This window comes from Syngnathoides biaculeatus, chromosome 18, assembly GCF_019802595.1.
Source record: "Syngnathoides biaculeatus isolate LvHL_M chromosome 18, ASM1980259v1, whole genome shotgun sequence".
Taxonomy (NCBI): domain Eukaryota; kingdom Metazoa; phylum Chordata; class Actinopteri; order Syngnathiformes; family Syngnathidae; genus Syngnathoides; species Syngnathoides biaculeatus.
Genome location: NC_084657.1, coordinates 2544192 through 2560817, shown reverse-complemented (window position 1 = coordinate 2560817; position 16626 = coordinate 2544192). Strand labels below are relative to the sequence as shown.

Sequence of the window (16626 nt, the reverse complement as noted above, 5' to 3'; positions counted from 1 at the left end):
ATCCTCTACATTACAGATCCTTGGCCAAGACTTCAAAAGTAACATCTGGCTCATCTCCAATCTAAAAAAATATTCATCATAGCTACCTTTGGTGACTTTCTCCAGTTCTGGTGCCTCCTGAATTCATGAACAGTGATCCTATTTTCCTCCCAACACCATGTCATCCTCTGTGCCATCCATGGCATTTGTGGGGAAACATTTTTTGAATCCCAAGAGTTTTGGTTCCGCAGCGCAGCCACTCGTCCACCTGACGCCATCGCTTTCCTATGGCGTCAGGTGGCTATCAAAACAACATGAGCTCTAACTATGTAGGAACGAGGGTAATGGGCACTTACAGCAATCACTAGAAAATGGAAGAAGCTAAACATGACGGTCAATCTCAATCGGAGTGGAGCCCCATGCAAGATATCACCTCGTGGGGTCTCAATGATCCTTGGAAAGGTGAGGAATCAGCCCAGGACTACACGACAGGACTTGGTCAATGACCTGAAAAGAGCTGCGACCACCGTTTCCAAGGTGACTGCTGGTAATACACTAAGACGTCATGGTTTGAAATCATGCATGGCACGGAAGTTCGCCTGCTTAAACCAGCACATGTCAAGGCCCGTTTGCCAATGACCATTTGGATGATGCAGAGAAGTCATGGGAGAAGGTTTTGTGGTCAGATGAGACCAAAATGGACCCTTTTGGTCATAATTCCACTAACCGTGTTTGGAGGAAGACAAAGGATGAGTTCCAGCCCAAGAACACCAACACCTACTGTGAAGCATGGGGCTGGTAGCGTCATGCTTTGGGGGTGTTTTTCTGTACATGGGACAGGACGACTGCACTGTATTAAGGAGAGGATGACCACGGCCATGTATTGTGGGATTTTGGGGAACAACCTCTTTCCCTCAGTCAGAGCATTGAAGATGGGTCGTGGCTGGGTCTTTCAACATGACAATGACCCGGAGCACACAGCCAGGGAACCCAAGGAGTGGCTCCGGAAGAAGCATATCAAGGTTCTGGCGTGGCCTCGCCAGTCTTCAGAAATAAACCCAATAGAAAATCTTTGGAGGGAGCTGAAACTCCATATTTCTCAGCAACAGCCCAGAAACCTGTCTGATCTAGAGAAGATCTGTGTTGAGGAGTAGGCTAAAATCGCTCCTGCAGTGTGTGCAAATCTGGTGAACAACTACAGGAAACGTTTGACCTCGGAAATTGCAAACAAAGGCTACTGTACCAAATATTAACATTGTTTTTTTCAGGTGTTCAAATATTTCTTTGCAGCTATATCACAAAAATAAATTGTTAAAAAAAAAAAAAAAAATCATACATTGTGATTTCTGGATTTTTCTTTTTATATTTTCTCTCTCATAGTGGACGTCCACCTTCATGATTTCTAAGTGGGAGAACTTGCAATACAGCAGGGTGTTCAAATACTTATTTTCTTGACTGTGTCTGTAATACTTAAATAACTGAGTATATTTTACTGCTTTACAGTGTTAGTACACAAGTGGGTGGATTTATGTCGTGATAAATTTTGTTTTATCTGCATCGAATTTTACCTTTTGCTTTCTTTGCACTGAGTTCCTCTTCCACCTGTATTAAGAATAATTATCAAGTTACTTACCATTTTAATATTTGATCCAAAAAAAAATTAAGAGACATTTGTCAGACAGTGACTGACACACTTACAGGGCCTCCCGCACGTTTCCTGTTGCAAGTTGATTCATTATTGGTGGTTACAGCAGAGTCAAATATTGTTGGAACAGCATCGTCGTTCAAGACACATTTTGAGGGACTCTGGAAATGAAAAAAAAAAACAAACCTTGGACTTTTGCTTTACGTGCAAAATTAATTTATTCATCTTCTGTACCACTTATCCCCACTTTGGTGTGGGTGTGCTGGAGGCTATCTCAGCTGACTCTGCGTGACAGGCGGGCTACATTCTGGATAGGTCGCCAGCCATTCCCAGAACGCATAAACACAACCATTCACACCTATGGGAATTTTGAGATTTCAATTAACCTACTATGCATGTTTTTGGGATGTTGGATGAAACCGGGGTACCCGGGGAAAACCCACGCAGGCAAGGACAGATTTGAACCTCAGAAATGCGAGGGAGACATGCTAGCCAGTCACCCACCGTGCAACTGCAGAGAATTTCTTTTTTCCAATTAAGTGATTAAAAGTTAAATAATAATTCACAGTTAATTCATTTCACACCATTGTTGATGATACTAAAAAGGCTCCATAGCTCAGTGGTTAAGAGCGTTGGCTTGGAAAACCAGGGGTCGTGAGTTCGTATCCCACTGGGGCCTCCGCACCCCGTGAGGGGTTGCGTCAGGAAGGGCATCCGGTGTAAAAACTGTTCAACAGTTGAAACAAATATGAGCGATTCACTGTAGCGACCCCTGACAGGACAAGCTGAAAGAAACTTACTGTTGATGATACTAAAAACTGAATAATTTGTTCAACTTATCCAAGGGGTCAACAGTCAAATGAAGAACTGTCAAGTTTACATTATTGAATAAAACATTTTTAAGAGTGAACTATGACAAATATTAAAAGTGCTACACGTATAATCCGTAGAGCTGGCTCACTAAAATACTTTGTTCACCCATCCTCGCCACTGTGGTGGCAAATTAGCAACACGTCTACCATATTTTTTGTCGTCACTTTAGAGCCTAGCTCATTGGCGGAGCAGTTGCCCTAACTGTCCAGGCTGATCAGTCGCCATGACTCTAGGACTTGGGAGGTCACTCATGCTGTCACCCAGAAGATGTCTCAAAGATTTTTGCAGAGAGGGTGACAACAAATTTACCTGGAAGTCACTGATAATATTGTAAGCTTATATAAAGTACCATGAAAACGTTTTGTCCCCCTCCTTAATTGTTTATTTTTGCATAATTTCTCCACTTTGTTTAGGATCATTAATCACACAAATATTACACATATAACATGCCGTTTTTAAATCGTGATTTCATTTATAAAGGAAATAGAAGTAATTATTCAGGCTGCAAGGTGGACGACTGGTTAACACATCTGAGGAACAGGATTCAAATCCCAGCTTCAGCAGGGTGGAGTTTGGATGTTCTTCCCGTGCCGGCGTGAATTTTCTCCAGGTACTATGGTTTCCTCCCACATCTCAAAAACCTCTGTGGTCGGTTGATTGAAATCTCTAAATCGCCTCCAGTGTTCGTGTGAGTGCGAGTGGTTGTTTCTTTATGTGCACTGCTATTGGCTGGGGACCAGTTCAGGCTGTACCCAGCCTCTCGCCCAATGGTAGCTGGGACAGGCTTTATCACGCCTCCAGCTCTGGTGAGAATAAGTACTACAGTAAACAGATGGATGGATAGAACTACTCAAAGTTACCTGGCCCTCTGTGAAAAAGTAATGGTCTCCTAAAGCTAAAAACTGTTTGGGCCCTCTTCAGTAGTAACTACTGAAATTAAGCACTTTCAGTAACTGGCAATGAGCCTCTGTGAAGATATTTTGACCCACTCTTCCTTGCAGAATTCTTTGAATTCAGCAAAAAAGAAAAATAAGGGTTTTTGAGCATCAATGGCCTTTTTCAGGTCATGCCTCTGCATTTGAGTTGGATTCAAGACGTGACTTTGACTCAGCCACTCTAACACACTGTCAGAGACATTATCCACAAGTGGAGAAAACTGGGAACAGTGGGAAACCTTCCCAGGAGTTGACAAGAAACAAAAATGACTCCAAAAGTGCGACGACAAAAAAAAAAACCTTGAACCTCATATCAGCCACTTGTATCTGAGATCTTGTTCTTTCAGTCATGAAACACAACTCGTGACCATAGGTGAGAATAGGAACACAGATCGACCTTCATCTTCCACCCACAGTAGAATTTCCATCAGCGCCCCTCAGGTTAATGGTGCCGGGGGCAGATGTTGTTACCTTGGGCGAACACTGATCCAGTATGGAATTCTTTAGATGAACGCTCATATTTGTTTGGCAAAACTTAACTTTTTTCCTGACGCAACACCGGTGTAGTTTGCACTGGCTTGTGCCCCCCTATTGGGCTGCATTGTACTAAAAGAATATTGACATCACTGATCATTTGTGACCCAATTATTATTTTCTTTTACCGTCATATCCTCAAATAGAGGGGGACACGCTCTCAAGGTTCGTCAGCATCCAAGCACTATGCACAGCCACCGGAGGACAGATAAGGGATAAATCTCTAATAGGAAAACTTTTTTACACCTAGAAACATTTGGGTGATGTTTGATCATAGTTTTGTGATATTAAGTAGCGCTAAGCTTTCCCGTTAATCCCGGCGACGACCCCTCCACATGTTGGGAGTTTCCTTGGGCAAGATACTGAACTCTAATTTTCTCCCAGCGGGTGTGGCAACACTTTGCATTGCACCAGTCTCTGCCCATTGGTGTTTGAATGTGTGTGACTGGGTGAATGTGAAACTTTGTAAAGTAATTTGGGCACTCTTATGGTGTAGTGTCGATTTTACGCTCAATAAGTGCAAACCATTTACTATTTCCATTTGCTATTTTTTATATCCAGCCAATTCATGGTTTACCGTTTGCGGCCCTGCATTTTTACGTATTTTGGTCTCCAACTTTTTTTTTTTTTTAATTGATCGTATTTTCACTTGTATTCGATCATTATATGATTGTAGAGGTCTTGAATTTTCTTCTAAAAAGACAAGGTGCCACATTAGACATGGTGCGTTACAATGTGGTGCATCCTTATGTGCAGACTGAGTTCCAACATTTGTAAATGTTGTGTGACTTGTCCAACAAAGTCCACTTAAACACAATGTTAGCATCCTGGGAACATGTAGTGTTGAAACTGCATGTTCCGTGTCAGTTATCTCGTGAATCATTCTTTTATTTGTTATGTTATTTGATTCTTATATGCTATTTTGTTTGTTGTGGTGTGATGATATTAGTTTAAATGTGATACCATGAATGAGTACAACGTTGTTAGTCATAACTTGTCTACAATGGCAGTTTGTGGGCCAATGTAAGATTCTTCTGCTTACAGATGTGAAAATTTGTTCCTCACTGCACCGTGAGCGCCAACATATGGTAGCTTATGTGCATGCTAAAACCCTTGCTGCCATACATGCTAACAGTGTAACCAGTGTGTTCAAGTGTACCTTTGTGGACAGGCCACACAAGAGTTGTGCACATAATGTAGGCTTTCCATTTTGGAGAAAATTTAAGACTTTTAAGTGCATCTGATGGTTGCAGAAATACTGCACAAATCATACAGAGGTATATTAATACAGCATTCATTATTTGTGGATATTTGGTATTAGTGGGGGTGTAAGGAACGTAACTCCCACGATCAATGGGGGAACACTGTATCGTGAGTACATGGAGAGAATAATGTCCAACATCAAAAGAAATCCAAAACGTTGGGGCAATTGATATTTTCAGAGGTTTAAGTGGGCATACGTAGAGATCTATACATTAATTTTGGTGTTTGTTTTATTCATGGTTTGTGACATTAAGCTTCTTCTCTAAACCCACCGAGTAATCTCTAAATAGTCACCAATGAATTTGAACATGTTTGATTCCACCAGGACTCCTTAGAGACACAACTAGTCTTGAGGAGATGTTACGGAGAGATTTCAGCAACTGCATCCCCATCAGGTCGCCAACTAGTTTCAATGGCAGTGAGATACGGATGTAAAGGTGGATGAGGAGTAACTAAATCACATACCCATGGTGCAAGAAGAGCAAACAGGAGAAGACAGAGAAGCCATACAAACTGCTAAACTCACATCAACGGTCCAGAAGCGAAACACCAGAATACGTGTTTCATACTGTGATAGGAATTTTAAGCCATTTATCATAGCTCTAATTGGAGGCTCTATATATTTACCAACAATTGTTTTGTGTCATCAATATTGAATTGTAAAATCTGGATGAGTTTAAATTGGAGTCCAATACATTGAAGGCGTTCCTAATGCTATTCCCATATCCTCTGATTCCGGAAAAAAAAAAAAAAAAAAAAAAATCACGCAAAGAGGTAACAATAATAATATTAGTAGTAATAACAAAAAACTACAAATTAAAATGGGAAAGTCAACTTTGACAGTTAAACAACCTTAAAAATAAACCCTCGCTAAATGAGGCTAAAAAATTATTAGCACTGGACTGGATACAATTTTGAAAAGGGGGCGTGTGGAATGTGTACGTAAAACAAGCATTTATGCAAAATGACAGATTAAAAGATTGACCAAAAAAAGTTATCTTTTTACCTGATGAGAGATTAAAGAAGCCTCGAAGTGTTTTGCACAAAGTTTGTAACATTTATGCAGCTCCTCTGGAGGTTGTGATGCCAAATCTTGGCGGCAACAGTTCATCAACCATTTATTGCAGCTAAAAAAAAAAAAGAGGAAAAACAAAATCAGATCTCTCTTTCCTTTTCATTAAGGAGATCAATACAAATACAGGGGGGGATTTTAATTCTCATTTTCCTTCCACTCTAATTGAGTCCAGTGGGAAAATAAAGTTTATGTCTGGTTGGTGGCTATGTTTAGCATATATCATTCTATTCTCTGTTCATTAGTACACCACAGATTTATTGTTACATGACTTATGTGAATTGATCTTCACAACAACACAATTCAAAGGGAGTGCTAAAGTGGGTATACAGTTCCAAGAGTTACAACTATTTTTTAACCATTATTACAATACTATTATTTTTTTTAATACTTCTTTTAATAATCATGACAGCTAATTAAACCAACAATCAATGAAAGTGGCTAATCGAACAGTACTGAAAAACTGAGCATCCTGAAAAGGTTTGGGCTAAAAAGAAATAATACATAATCCATCACCAGGCAAACTAACAATTTTCACATAATGAGATAAATTAGATGAAAACCACCCCATTCAAACTTGTTGAAACGGGATAATTGTGCTGAAACATTGTAATAGCAACCGCCATTGCTGCTACGGCCACTGGCACTCTGGTGTCGGTAGAAGCGCTCGATTTTTGGTTGACAAAACACTTATTCTATTACGGCACCTGATGTGAAATTGCACCTTTTGAATGGTCAGAGACCCGCCGCAATGCATTGTGGAGAACCTCAAGGCCATGTGGATTCCAATTTGGAGGGAATGTGATGAGAGTAAGGAGTTTTTGATGCGAAGTGAAAGTTTGAAGATCGGTTTTTTTTTTGTTGTTGTTGTTGTGATTTTCAGTGTGAAACACGCTTATACGGTTAGCATTTGATGAATTATATTATCTTTCATAATAACTAAGTATCTTAGTAATCTGTTTCGTTTTTGGACCGTACGAGGTGAATAAATAATACCCTGCATATCACCGGTGCTGAAAAGGAACATGGCTGCTCAAGGTGGTCCTGAACGAAGATGAGCGACAAAAAGGAAATGTTATAAATCCATTCATGCATCCAGGCTTTTTACTGGTTCATTCTACTTAAACTTTCTGCACATGGCCCTAAAAAAAACATGTAAATCATACCGATTTCTGCATTAATTGTGATACAGTGATGTCTCTTAACCCTGCCACTGGACTTCATAAAATACAACACACTTGGACGACATTTGCGGATGTTTATGTGTGCTTCTTGTTGCCAGATCAGTTTCAGATATGTTGAATGCTGTTCGATTAGCATGTTGGGAGTGTTTAAAGTGCAAGTACTGCTAAAGATTCATTGCAAGTGATCAAGAAGGTGTTACTGTAGCAGCTAAAGTTCCACGCTTAGTTTTTTTTTTTTTTCAACCGACGCAGCCTGTACACACAGCGTGTAAAAGCAATTTTAAAATGACTGAGCAGTGACAGTACTGACATTTGGACAAACAGTTGTTGACTTTCATCTAGTGGCCAACAGTCAGATGTGGACTTCCCTTTAAATTAAGGACTAAAGCAAGTTGTGGACTTTCCCATCATGTTGTAGACTTTCCTTAAGTTTAAGACACCTTTGGTGTCAGTCTTTGTAGTCACAGGAACTTTCAATAATTTTAATAATTTAATTTTCATCCGCAAACTTAAGGAAAATTACACACGTAATCCATTTCTTGTTGGATTTTGAATAATATTTCATAAAAGGATGGGATAATTGATCATGTGATGTATTAATGTATGGCCTGAATGAAAAGTTGAAACAGAAACTGATTTTATAGCATTAAACAAGCTGCGACCATTTTTTTTTCATGTTTATGCAAAAAAAAAAAGCACACATTTTTCCCATGTGGTTTTCTTTTTTGTTGTTGTTGTTGTTGTTAGCATGTAGGCCAACAATATTAGTAGGTAATGAAAAAAAGGTGTTATTTTGTCATTACCCACAGTCCAAGGAATGATTTGGTACCTAAAATGCATGATTTGAACCATTCTCATTCAAAAAAATCCTTGGCGGTCCCTAATTGTATCACAGTAGAAACAGATTCTCTGCAGGTAGGACGCTTCTTACTAGGACTAATACTGTATATTACATCACATGACCAGTCAGCAACTAGGTTCTTTTATTTTTTTTTTTTTATTAGGGTGCGCCTGCTGCACTTCGGGTTGAACGAAAGTAAATTAAAACTTAAGTTTGACGAGAAAACTAAATGAAAGGAGCATTGTAGGCTGCAACGCTTTACTACGAGTTAACCAAATGAATGCACGCAGGGTCCGATGTCATTGTCACACGAGGAAAGGGAACAGAATTGCGTTTGTCATCGCGGAGTAAAAGTCAGAACGACTTGTATGTTGACGAATTTAAGAATGCTAGTCAAACAATAAATGGAAAAGTGAGTTGTATGACGATTTCTAAATTTGTTAAACTTCTCGGTCCTACTGTTACCGCGATAGTTATACAAATCGGGGTTTACGGTCTTCACAGAACAAAGTTTCCAACATATTATTTTGATTTTATCAGTATGTCGAAGTTTCTCAGTCAGAACGAACGAGTGTACTGTACTTTTATTTTATTTTTTTTTGCGACTTATTTTAGGGAGTGTGGTGAGTCTGCGCCATTTTCAACTGAGTTGTGTCACTGCTAGCCAACATGATGTTGAGCAGAGGACAATGCTAATGGCAGATGGCTAACATATTTCTGCACGCTCGGTACCTCGTGTACGTCCCACTCTACAATGAGGGGAGGAAGAAAAAAAAAAAAAAAAAAAACTTACCGTTCCGGGTCCAAGGGAAAGCTGAAAAGCGGGGTGCTGTTATCGGGCCCTACTTGCTGGTAGTCACAGTCGGCTGCAGCACAACAGTTACTCATTTTGGATCGCAATGTAGCTCGCTAACTAGCTTAGCTGGGTAGTCCAGTGAGAGCGAAACCAGCAGAAGAGTCTACAGATTCATCCTGAGGCCAAGCATTTACCAGTAACTGTATATATGGATGCTATTCTGGTTGCAAGTATTACGGGCGGGCTAGGATTCGACTACTTCCATTCTCAAAAAGTTGATGCTCCGTGTTGATCCAAGAGTCCCCGAGAGCGTGATATGAACCAGGAACTAAACACTGCAGTTGCACACGTTAGCCAGCAGAGGACAGGATAGGCTTCATTGGCAGGATTCGGCGTTATGTGAAAGCAAGCCACGCCAAACCATCGTCCATCCGTTTCCTGAGCCGCTTATCCTCACAAGGGCCGCGGAAGAGCTGAAGCCTCTCCCAGCTGTCATCGGGCAGGAGACAGGTGCTTGTGGGGTTGCGTAAAACAACTATTATGTGCTCTGTAAACTTCATTTGTTAATTTAACTGGGGATATGAAATGCGGTTTAAAAGAACAGCCAGTTAACAGCGCAGATAATGACTGATTTCCCTCCACCGACAAAAGGCCCACACTAGAAGTTACTGAATCGGTAATACTAACACAGCATTGTAGCATATCAATCAATATTAGAAAAACTGAAACTTTATTTAATTTTTCACATAACGTGGAGTTGTAACAACATTTAAAATAAAGTGTAAATCTGACAGCTACGTATTTTGAATGACTGATAAGCCACAGTAGTCATTCAGTCAAGAGTAATCTTGACAAGATATTCACAAGATGCTAACGCATGATATGATGACATATAACATGTAGCAAAGAGATACGGCAAATTTGTACGTTGCTTTGAATTACTTCAAACTGTGCCAAACAAATCATTACAAGTGAGTCACAATGGTGAACTCTGACGTGGAAAAGAGAGACTTCGTTAATTTACATTGCATGATTTGATCCCAAAAAGACAGCGGAAACCTTCAGAACAAATTCAGTTTACTGAGTCTGAGTAATTTGGCTAGAACATATCAAATTATCTCATGGAGTGCTAGTCCCTAAAAATTAGACAGAGCCAAATTATGAGGCATCTTCGCCAGTGGGGTATGTCATCATATAGATGTCAACCATTGAATCCAAATCATATCCCACATCATTGTTTATGTTCAGAAGAGCAAGGCTCTTTGATTTATCAGTATCGGGAGTGTTCTGCATGTACGTCTTGAAGCGCTTGTACGCCAGATCGCAACTGCTGTCCAAAGCCAAAGTCGGCAGGATGCCCAGTAGTCTCAGGACTGCTAACATGTTTGGGAAGAACTTTACATCAGCCTGCTGCAAGGTTTCCTGCAGTGTGGAGGGCAACGATTCTCCTTTCCCTTTTTTATTCCATTTAACCCACCAACAGTGCAACTCAGCGGTGAGGGAACCTGCGTTCGGGATGTCGTTTTTAAACACCAACATGTTTTCTTCTTCCGGCTGGGCAGCCTTGTTTTGTTCGATTACAGTCGGGACCAGTGACAAACATCTTAGTGCTTTCAGGTGGTCATCACTGAAGAGTTCACTGACTTCTTTGAGCGCATGATTCACCACGGGAACAGTCAGGTGCTCCTTGTAGTAATTCTCCGGGAGAAGTGTCCCCATGTCCGACTGATGCTTTCTTAAGAGCGACCGAGGAAGTTCTACAGGAATCTCCATCGCGGCAGAAAGGTTAACCGCCTCTTCTGTCCAGAACTCGTGATATACGTCAATATTTTCCACCACTTCCTTCAGAGAGTGCAACACTGCTTTTACGCTGCCAGCAGCGAAAAAAATGTCTGTCGCCTCCCCTTGGATGTTCTTCCCAAACGCCCTTAAAAGTATCATGGTGTTTTTCAGCACAACCAAAGCCATAATGAACTCAAAGTCAGCCAGAGCCTTTGAGATCTCCAAGGCATCATACGTGATCTGATCGCTCCATCGCAAGTCTTCATTGTCATGTACGCTGTCCACACAAAGCAGCAAAGCCTCAAGAAGCTCCAATGTAACCTCAAATGCATCATGTCTTCGGGTCCAGCTGGTACAACACGTCTCCTTCAGTTCTTTGGCCTTCCCTTCTTTGTCTGGGTAAATAACTGAGATGGCGTGCTCCAACTCCAGACACAGTAAAGGGGATTGCTCAAAGAAAGTCTCGATTTTCTTCAAGGTAGAAGTCACAAGCTGGACCCCTGACAAAGCCATACCATTGGATAGCGATATGTTCAGCGCTTGAGCGGGTTGAAATGTGAGTATCGCCATTGGATACTTCTCCATCACTTTTGCAGCAAATGCTTTTATTTTGGCAAAGTGTGTCCCGGAACAAGAGTGGGCTTGGCCTCTACACTGGTCCATGTTCAACCCCCACTCATCGATCATTTCTGACAGCAGTTTCTCCGCCAAAACGTCCGCGTCACCGTCGAAAGGCAAGAACCCCACAAACCGCTCACGCTGGTAATTGGAGTCATCCACATAACGCAGGAACACAGGGAGGTACCACTCTTGATGAATCTTCACCAGATCGTCAGTGAGAAGTGAGAAAAAGCCATTTTCCTTCACTTCCTCCATCACCTTACTCCGGATGCATCTCTCGCATACTTCAGTCAGCTGTTTAAGCTCAAGTGATGAACAACCCTCTTTATTTACATCATACCTCTTCAGCCCTTCATCTCCACGACTGATGCGACACTCGAGCAAGGCCTCCAAATTGTTTGAGCGGATCGCATCTTGTTTCATAATATTGGAGCAGGTCACCGGAATGTTTTGCTCTCCTAACAGTACGAGGGCTTCAAATAATGACCTGAGATAGTCTTGGTATCCATCTTCCTCTGACGTTATCTTTCCCTCCTCCTGGTGCACGTCAATGTTAGATTTTTTGATTTCTGCAAGGGTGAAAGAACATTAAAGCCAAATCATTCATTAAGCATATAAAAAAGTGGCAAATTTGTACTTACTTTTTCTTCCCTGCGTCTTTGCGTCTTCATCCTTAAAAGTATAAAAAATACAGCAATTACACATAAACCCACATGCCGTGGATACCTTACACTCCTCTTAAAAAGTTATGGCTCACTTCTCAAACGCGTACCGTAATTTCCGCCCAATAAGCCGTGACTTTTTTCACATGGTTTCAACCCTGCGGCTTATGCGGTGATGTGGCTAATTTGTGCATTTTTTTTTTTTTTTTCTAACGGCCGCAAGGGGGCACTCGAGCGGAAAAGGTAAGAGTGAGACCGGTGGAACATATGTGCCGAGGAAGTGACTTTTACCGGTATGTTTTTTTTAACCGGCCCTTTTAGCGCTGCGCTAGTGTTGTGCTAGCATGTTGCTACTGTGTTACTGCCGTGTCTCAGTGATTTTTACCGCTATGTTTTCCTCTTTTAACCGGCCCTGTTAGCTCTGTGCTAGCGTGTTGCTGCTGTGTTACTGTCGCGTCTCAGTGATTTTTACCGGTATGTTTTTTTTAACTTGCCCCGTTAGCACCGCGCTAAGTGTGTTTCTGATGTGTTACTGCCGCGTCTCAGTGATTTTAGGTGGGTTTTTTTTAACCGGCTCTGTTAGTGCTGTGCTACCGTGTTGCTACTGTGTAGCTGATGCGGCTGGTTTTGTTTTGCTGGTATGTTTTTTTTTTTGTTGTTTTTTTTTTTTTTAACCAGCCCTGTTCGTGCTACCGTGTTGTTGCTATGTTAAGCTAAGCTAAGCTAAGGTATTAAGACTTTGAAAACTCTCTGTGTCCGATCTTTCTTTGTAAACATCTTGTGTTTCAATATAGGCACTTGCAGCTTTTACACAGGTGCGGCTTATGTATGAACCAAATGGTACTTCCTTTCAAAATGTATTGGGTGAGTCTTATGATTCGGTGGGCTCTGTAAGCCGGAAATTATGGTATAGTTTTGCATGTTTTCTCCACTTTAACATTTGAAAACCTCAAACCAATAAAAGTATCCCACAAATCTCACCCAAGTGAACTTAAAGTGCCTTTTTAAAATGATTTGATTTATCAAAGAAAAAAAACCTATTCAAAGTTACCTGCCCCTGTGTGAAAAAGTAATAGCCCCTTAAATGGAATAATCCTCAGAACCAGCAACTGAAAGGAGTCTTTCACATCTCCGTGAAGATATTTGCGCCCACTCTGCAGAATTGTTATAAGTCGGCAAAATTGGTGGGGTTTCAAGCATGAATGGCAGTTCTAAAGTCTTCCAATCTGGATTTTGACTCGGCCACTCCAAAATCTCCATTTTGGTATATCAAGGTATTCAGAAGTTGATGTCCTGGTGTGTGTTTGCTACAGAAGTTAAGTAAGCTTCAGCATGAAGTCACAAACATGAACCGAAGATTCACCTTTAAGATTTTAAGAACATAATTAAATGGTACCATTAAGGACAGCAAGCTGTCCAGGTCCTGAAGCACATAAGCAGCCCAAGATCATGACGCTATCGCCACCGATTTTGACTGTCGGTACAATTTTTTTTTTTTCCTGAAATGCTACATTTACGCTAAACGTAGACATACACAGACACACCGGCCCCAAAAAAGCTCGACTTTCATCCAATCAGTCTATATAATATCCTCCCCGAAGTCTTGGGAATCATTTGGATGTGTTTTTGTTTTGTTTTTTTTTTTGCCAGATGAACATTTTATGTTCTTTTTAGTTTTCGACTTGGAACTCTGCCATGAATGCCATTTTTCCCTTTCGTATTGTTTTGTCATGAACACAGGTCTGCACCTGCAGGTCTTTAGAACTTGTCTGGAGTTCCTTTATGATCTCCTGGAGGAGTCATTGCTGTTCTCTTGGGGTACCCTTTGTAGACCGACCACTCCTAGGAAGGTTCACCACTGCTCCATGTTTTCTCCATGTGATGATAATGGCTCTCTCCCTATGGTTTGCTGGTACCCGTAAGCTAGAGAAATCCATTTCGTAACCTAATTACTTTGTTAGTTTATTTCTCAACTATTGGAATTTCTTTGGATAGTGTCATTTTCCTGCAGCTTTTTTCAGACCTTTTGCCGGCCTTGATTTTGTCGAGACAAAATCTGTGTAAAAGATTTCTTGATTGAACAGGTCTGGAGGTAATCAGGGTCAGGTATGATCAGTAAGAGTAACCAAAAATTGTGATTAGCCACAGTCCATAATTTAAATGAGAGTGAGGGGTATTTACTTTTTCACATAAGGATAGGTGACATTGAATATAGTTTCTCCTTAGTAAATTTCATCATTTTAAAACAACATTTAAAGTTCAGTCTGGTTATGACTGTCTGATATTTACATTTTTTTGATGATCTTAAACACTAAAATGAGGAAATTGTAAAAATACAAGAATTTGACAGAGAAGTCAATACTTTTTCATAGCAATGTATGGTAATTTTACCACCCTACAAATACAGTATTTATATTTGGCAGTCTTAATAGTTCACACCAAATACACGTCCCAAACTATAATCCCAAAACTTTAATATCACTTCAAATTTATCTTACATCAGCCTTACAAATCCACTATCAATGTTTGTATCTTGCCTTTGTAACCTATGTAAACACAAATTGCCTAGAAATAACGACTCCATCGTTTGTTAGCCTGGAGTTTTTAATAATTTATTGTCATAGCGAAAACATATTCTGGGGAAGACTCCGTAACTCCCACTAACAAACCAGGCTAAACTTACCGACACACAAAGAAAATTTAGAGGAACAAGCAAACTTCAAATATTCTGCAAAATGGCGGCAGAAAATGCCACCACATCCACACTATACCCTTTGTCTCAATGAAAATTTTAAATAATACACTGAATTATATGCTCAGTCAGGGAACAAATTACATTCACGGTGCCACTATACATTCAATGTGATTAGACTGAATTTGGAATAATCATGGTGGAAGAGCATTTAATTGATTTTCATGAACGGTTTTTACTTATTCTTTCCCCTTTGCGAGTCTACCGGATACACCATTAGATTAGATGGCAATAAGGAAAAGTGTGGTGATAAACATCGAACCAGAAATGGAGGTACTGGAAGAGGTAACATCACCTCTTATACAGAAGTTAAAAATATTAATCGAAGTGATGTATGAAGACGACTAGCCATTACCAAGGCTATTTATTCTTTAAACACTAGACCTCCATCAAACTGACACTGACCGTGAAAACATAAAATATTTAATTCTCTCATCATATTTTCACATTAAGTTTATGAACTAGTTTTGGAATCACTAATCAACGGTAATAGATCTTTTTAACTATTGTTCATGTTTGGTAACGAAAAATTGCTTGTAATCTCTCAAGATTGTCATTTATGATAAATGACAATTTGAAATTTTGGTACAAATTTTCACAAGAATCATAGAGGTTGACTCACTAGATTTGCGGGCCTTGATGACCTAGTTCTCATTTTGTCAGCGATTGTGTTTGACTTTTATGGTTCCACTGAAATAGTGATGGTTTTTTTTTGTACACACCGTCTCCTGACTGCGTTTTACTTGTGGATTTTGAAGTTTGTTGGTTTCTTCAAAGATCGTTGGGACGGTGTCATCCTTTATCACTGTAATTGGATCACTCTGTAAAATAAAGCAACATCATAACTGTATCATGCAAACTGTGGCAATTCTATGCGATGTTGCCTTGTGTGTGAATGTTTTTAACACTAAACATAAAAATGGGAACTTAAAAGAGGCCAAAAATTTCCCATATGGTTTGGTCCACATTGCATGACTTACACTATCATCAGAAGGTTCAAAATGCTTTGCACAAAGTCTGTAAAATCTGAAGAGATGTTCTGGTGATTTCTCCTTTAGGTCTTCACGCTGGCATTTTTCCAACCACGTTTTACACCTGAAATATAAATTATGAAGTCAAACGAATGAAATTTGACAACAATTCATCACCTTTTCCATCTCTGAACAAGTTTGTATAGAAAGCGTGGATGTCGACTTGATACAGATGGTGTCGCATGACCTCAAGAGAGACATTCACACTGGACATTGCAGGAATCTGTCTTAACTATGACAGTTTTGTAAAGAGGATCATCTAAAAGTCATCCTGGTTTGTGTGTGATTAGCAACTCCAGGAAATGTTTGGTTGGTTTTTTTGGTTGGTTGTGGAATGATGGATGACATGTTAGAGCATCTGCGCCACAGCTCTGAGGTCCAGGGTTCCAATCCCAGCCCACCCTGTGTGGAGTTTGCATGTTGTCCCTGTGTCTGCATGGGTTTTCTTCAGCCAGAAAATTGATGATTTTACCTAAAGCTTATCCTCACTAGGGTCCCGAGCGTGCTGGAACCTATCCCAGCGATCTTCGGGAAGAATTACAGGGCAGATATAAAAAAAACAACAACCATTCACAATCACACCTATGGACAATTTAGAGTCTTCCATTAGCATACCATGCTATTTTTGAAAGGTGGGAGGAAACTGGCGTATTCAG

General features: G+C 40.3%; 1 protein-coding gene across 4 annotated transcripts in view; it reads right to left on the bottom strand.

Moving 5' to 3' along the window:
• The window catches only part of si:dkey-250d21.1 (52 kDa repressor of the inhibitor of the protein kinase), a 39249-nt gene that overhangs the window by 21556 nt on the left and 1067 nt on the right, over positions 1 to 16626 (bottom strand). For 3 of the 4 annotated variants that reach the window (XM_061802330.1, XM_061802329.1, XM_061802331.1), the window contains exons 1-4: positions 9120 to 10272; positions 6236 to 6356; positions 1678 to 1785; positions 1548 to 1581 (exon numbers count right to left, since the gene is read on the bottom strand). In XM_061802330.1, the coding sequence (XP_061658314.1) occupies positions 1548 to 1581; positions 1678 to 1785; positions 6236 to 6356; positions 9120 to 9214 (358 nt within the window). In that variant the 5' untranslated portion in view covers positions 9215 to 10272. Of the gene's footprint in view, positions 1 to 1547; positions 1582 to 1677; positions 1786 to 6235; positions 6357 to 9119; positions 12095 to 12166; positions 12198 to 15661; positions 15761 to 15919; positions 16035 to 16626 lie in introns of those variants that run through there. The other variant, XR_009792390.1, reaches the window with a different exon arrangement.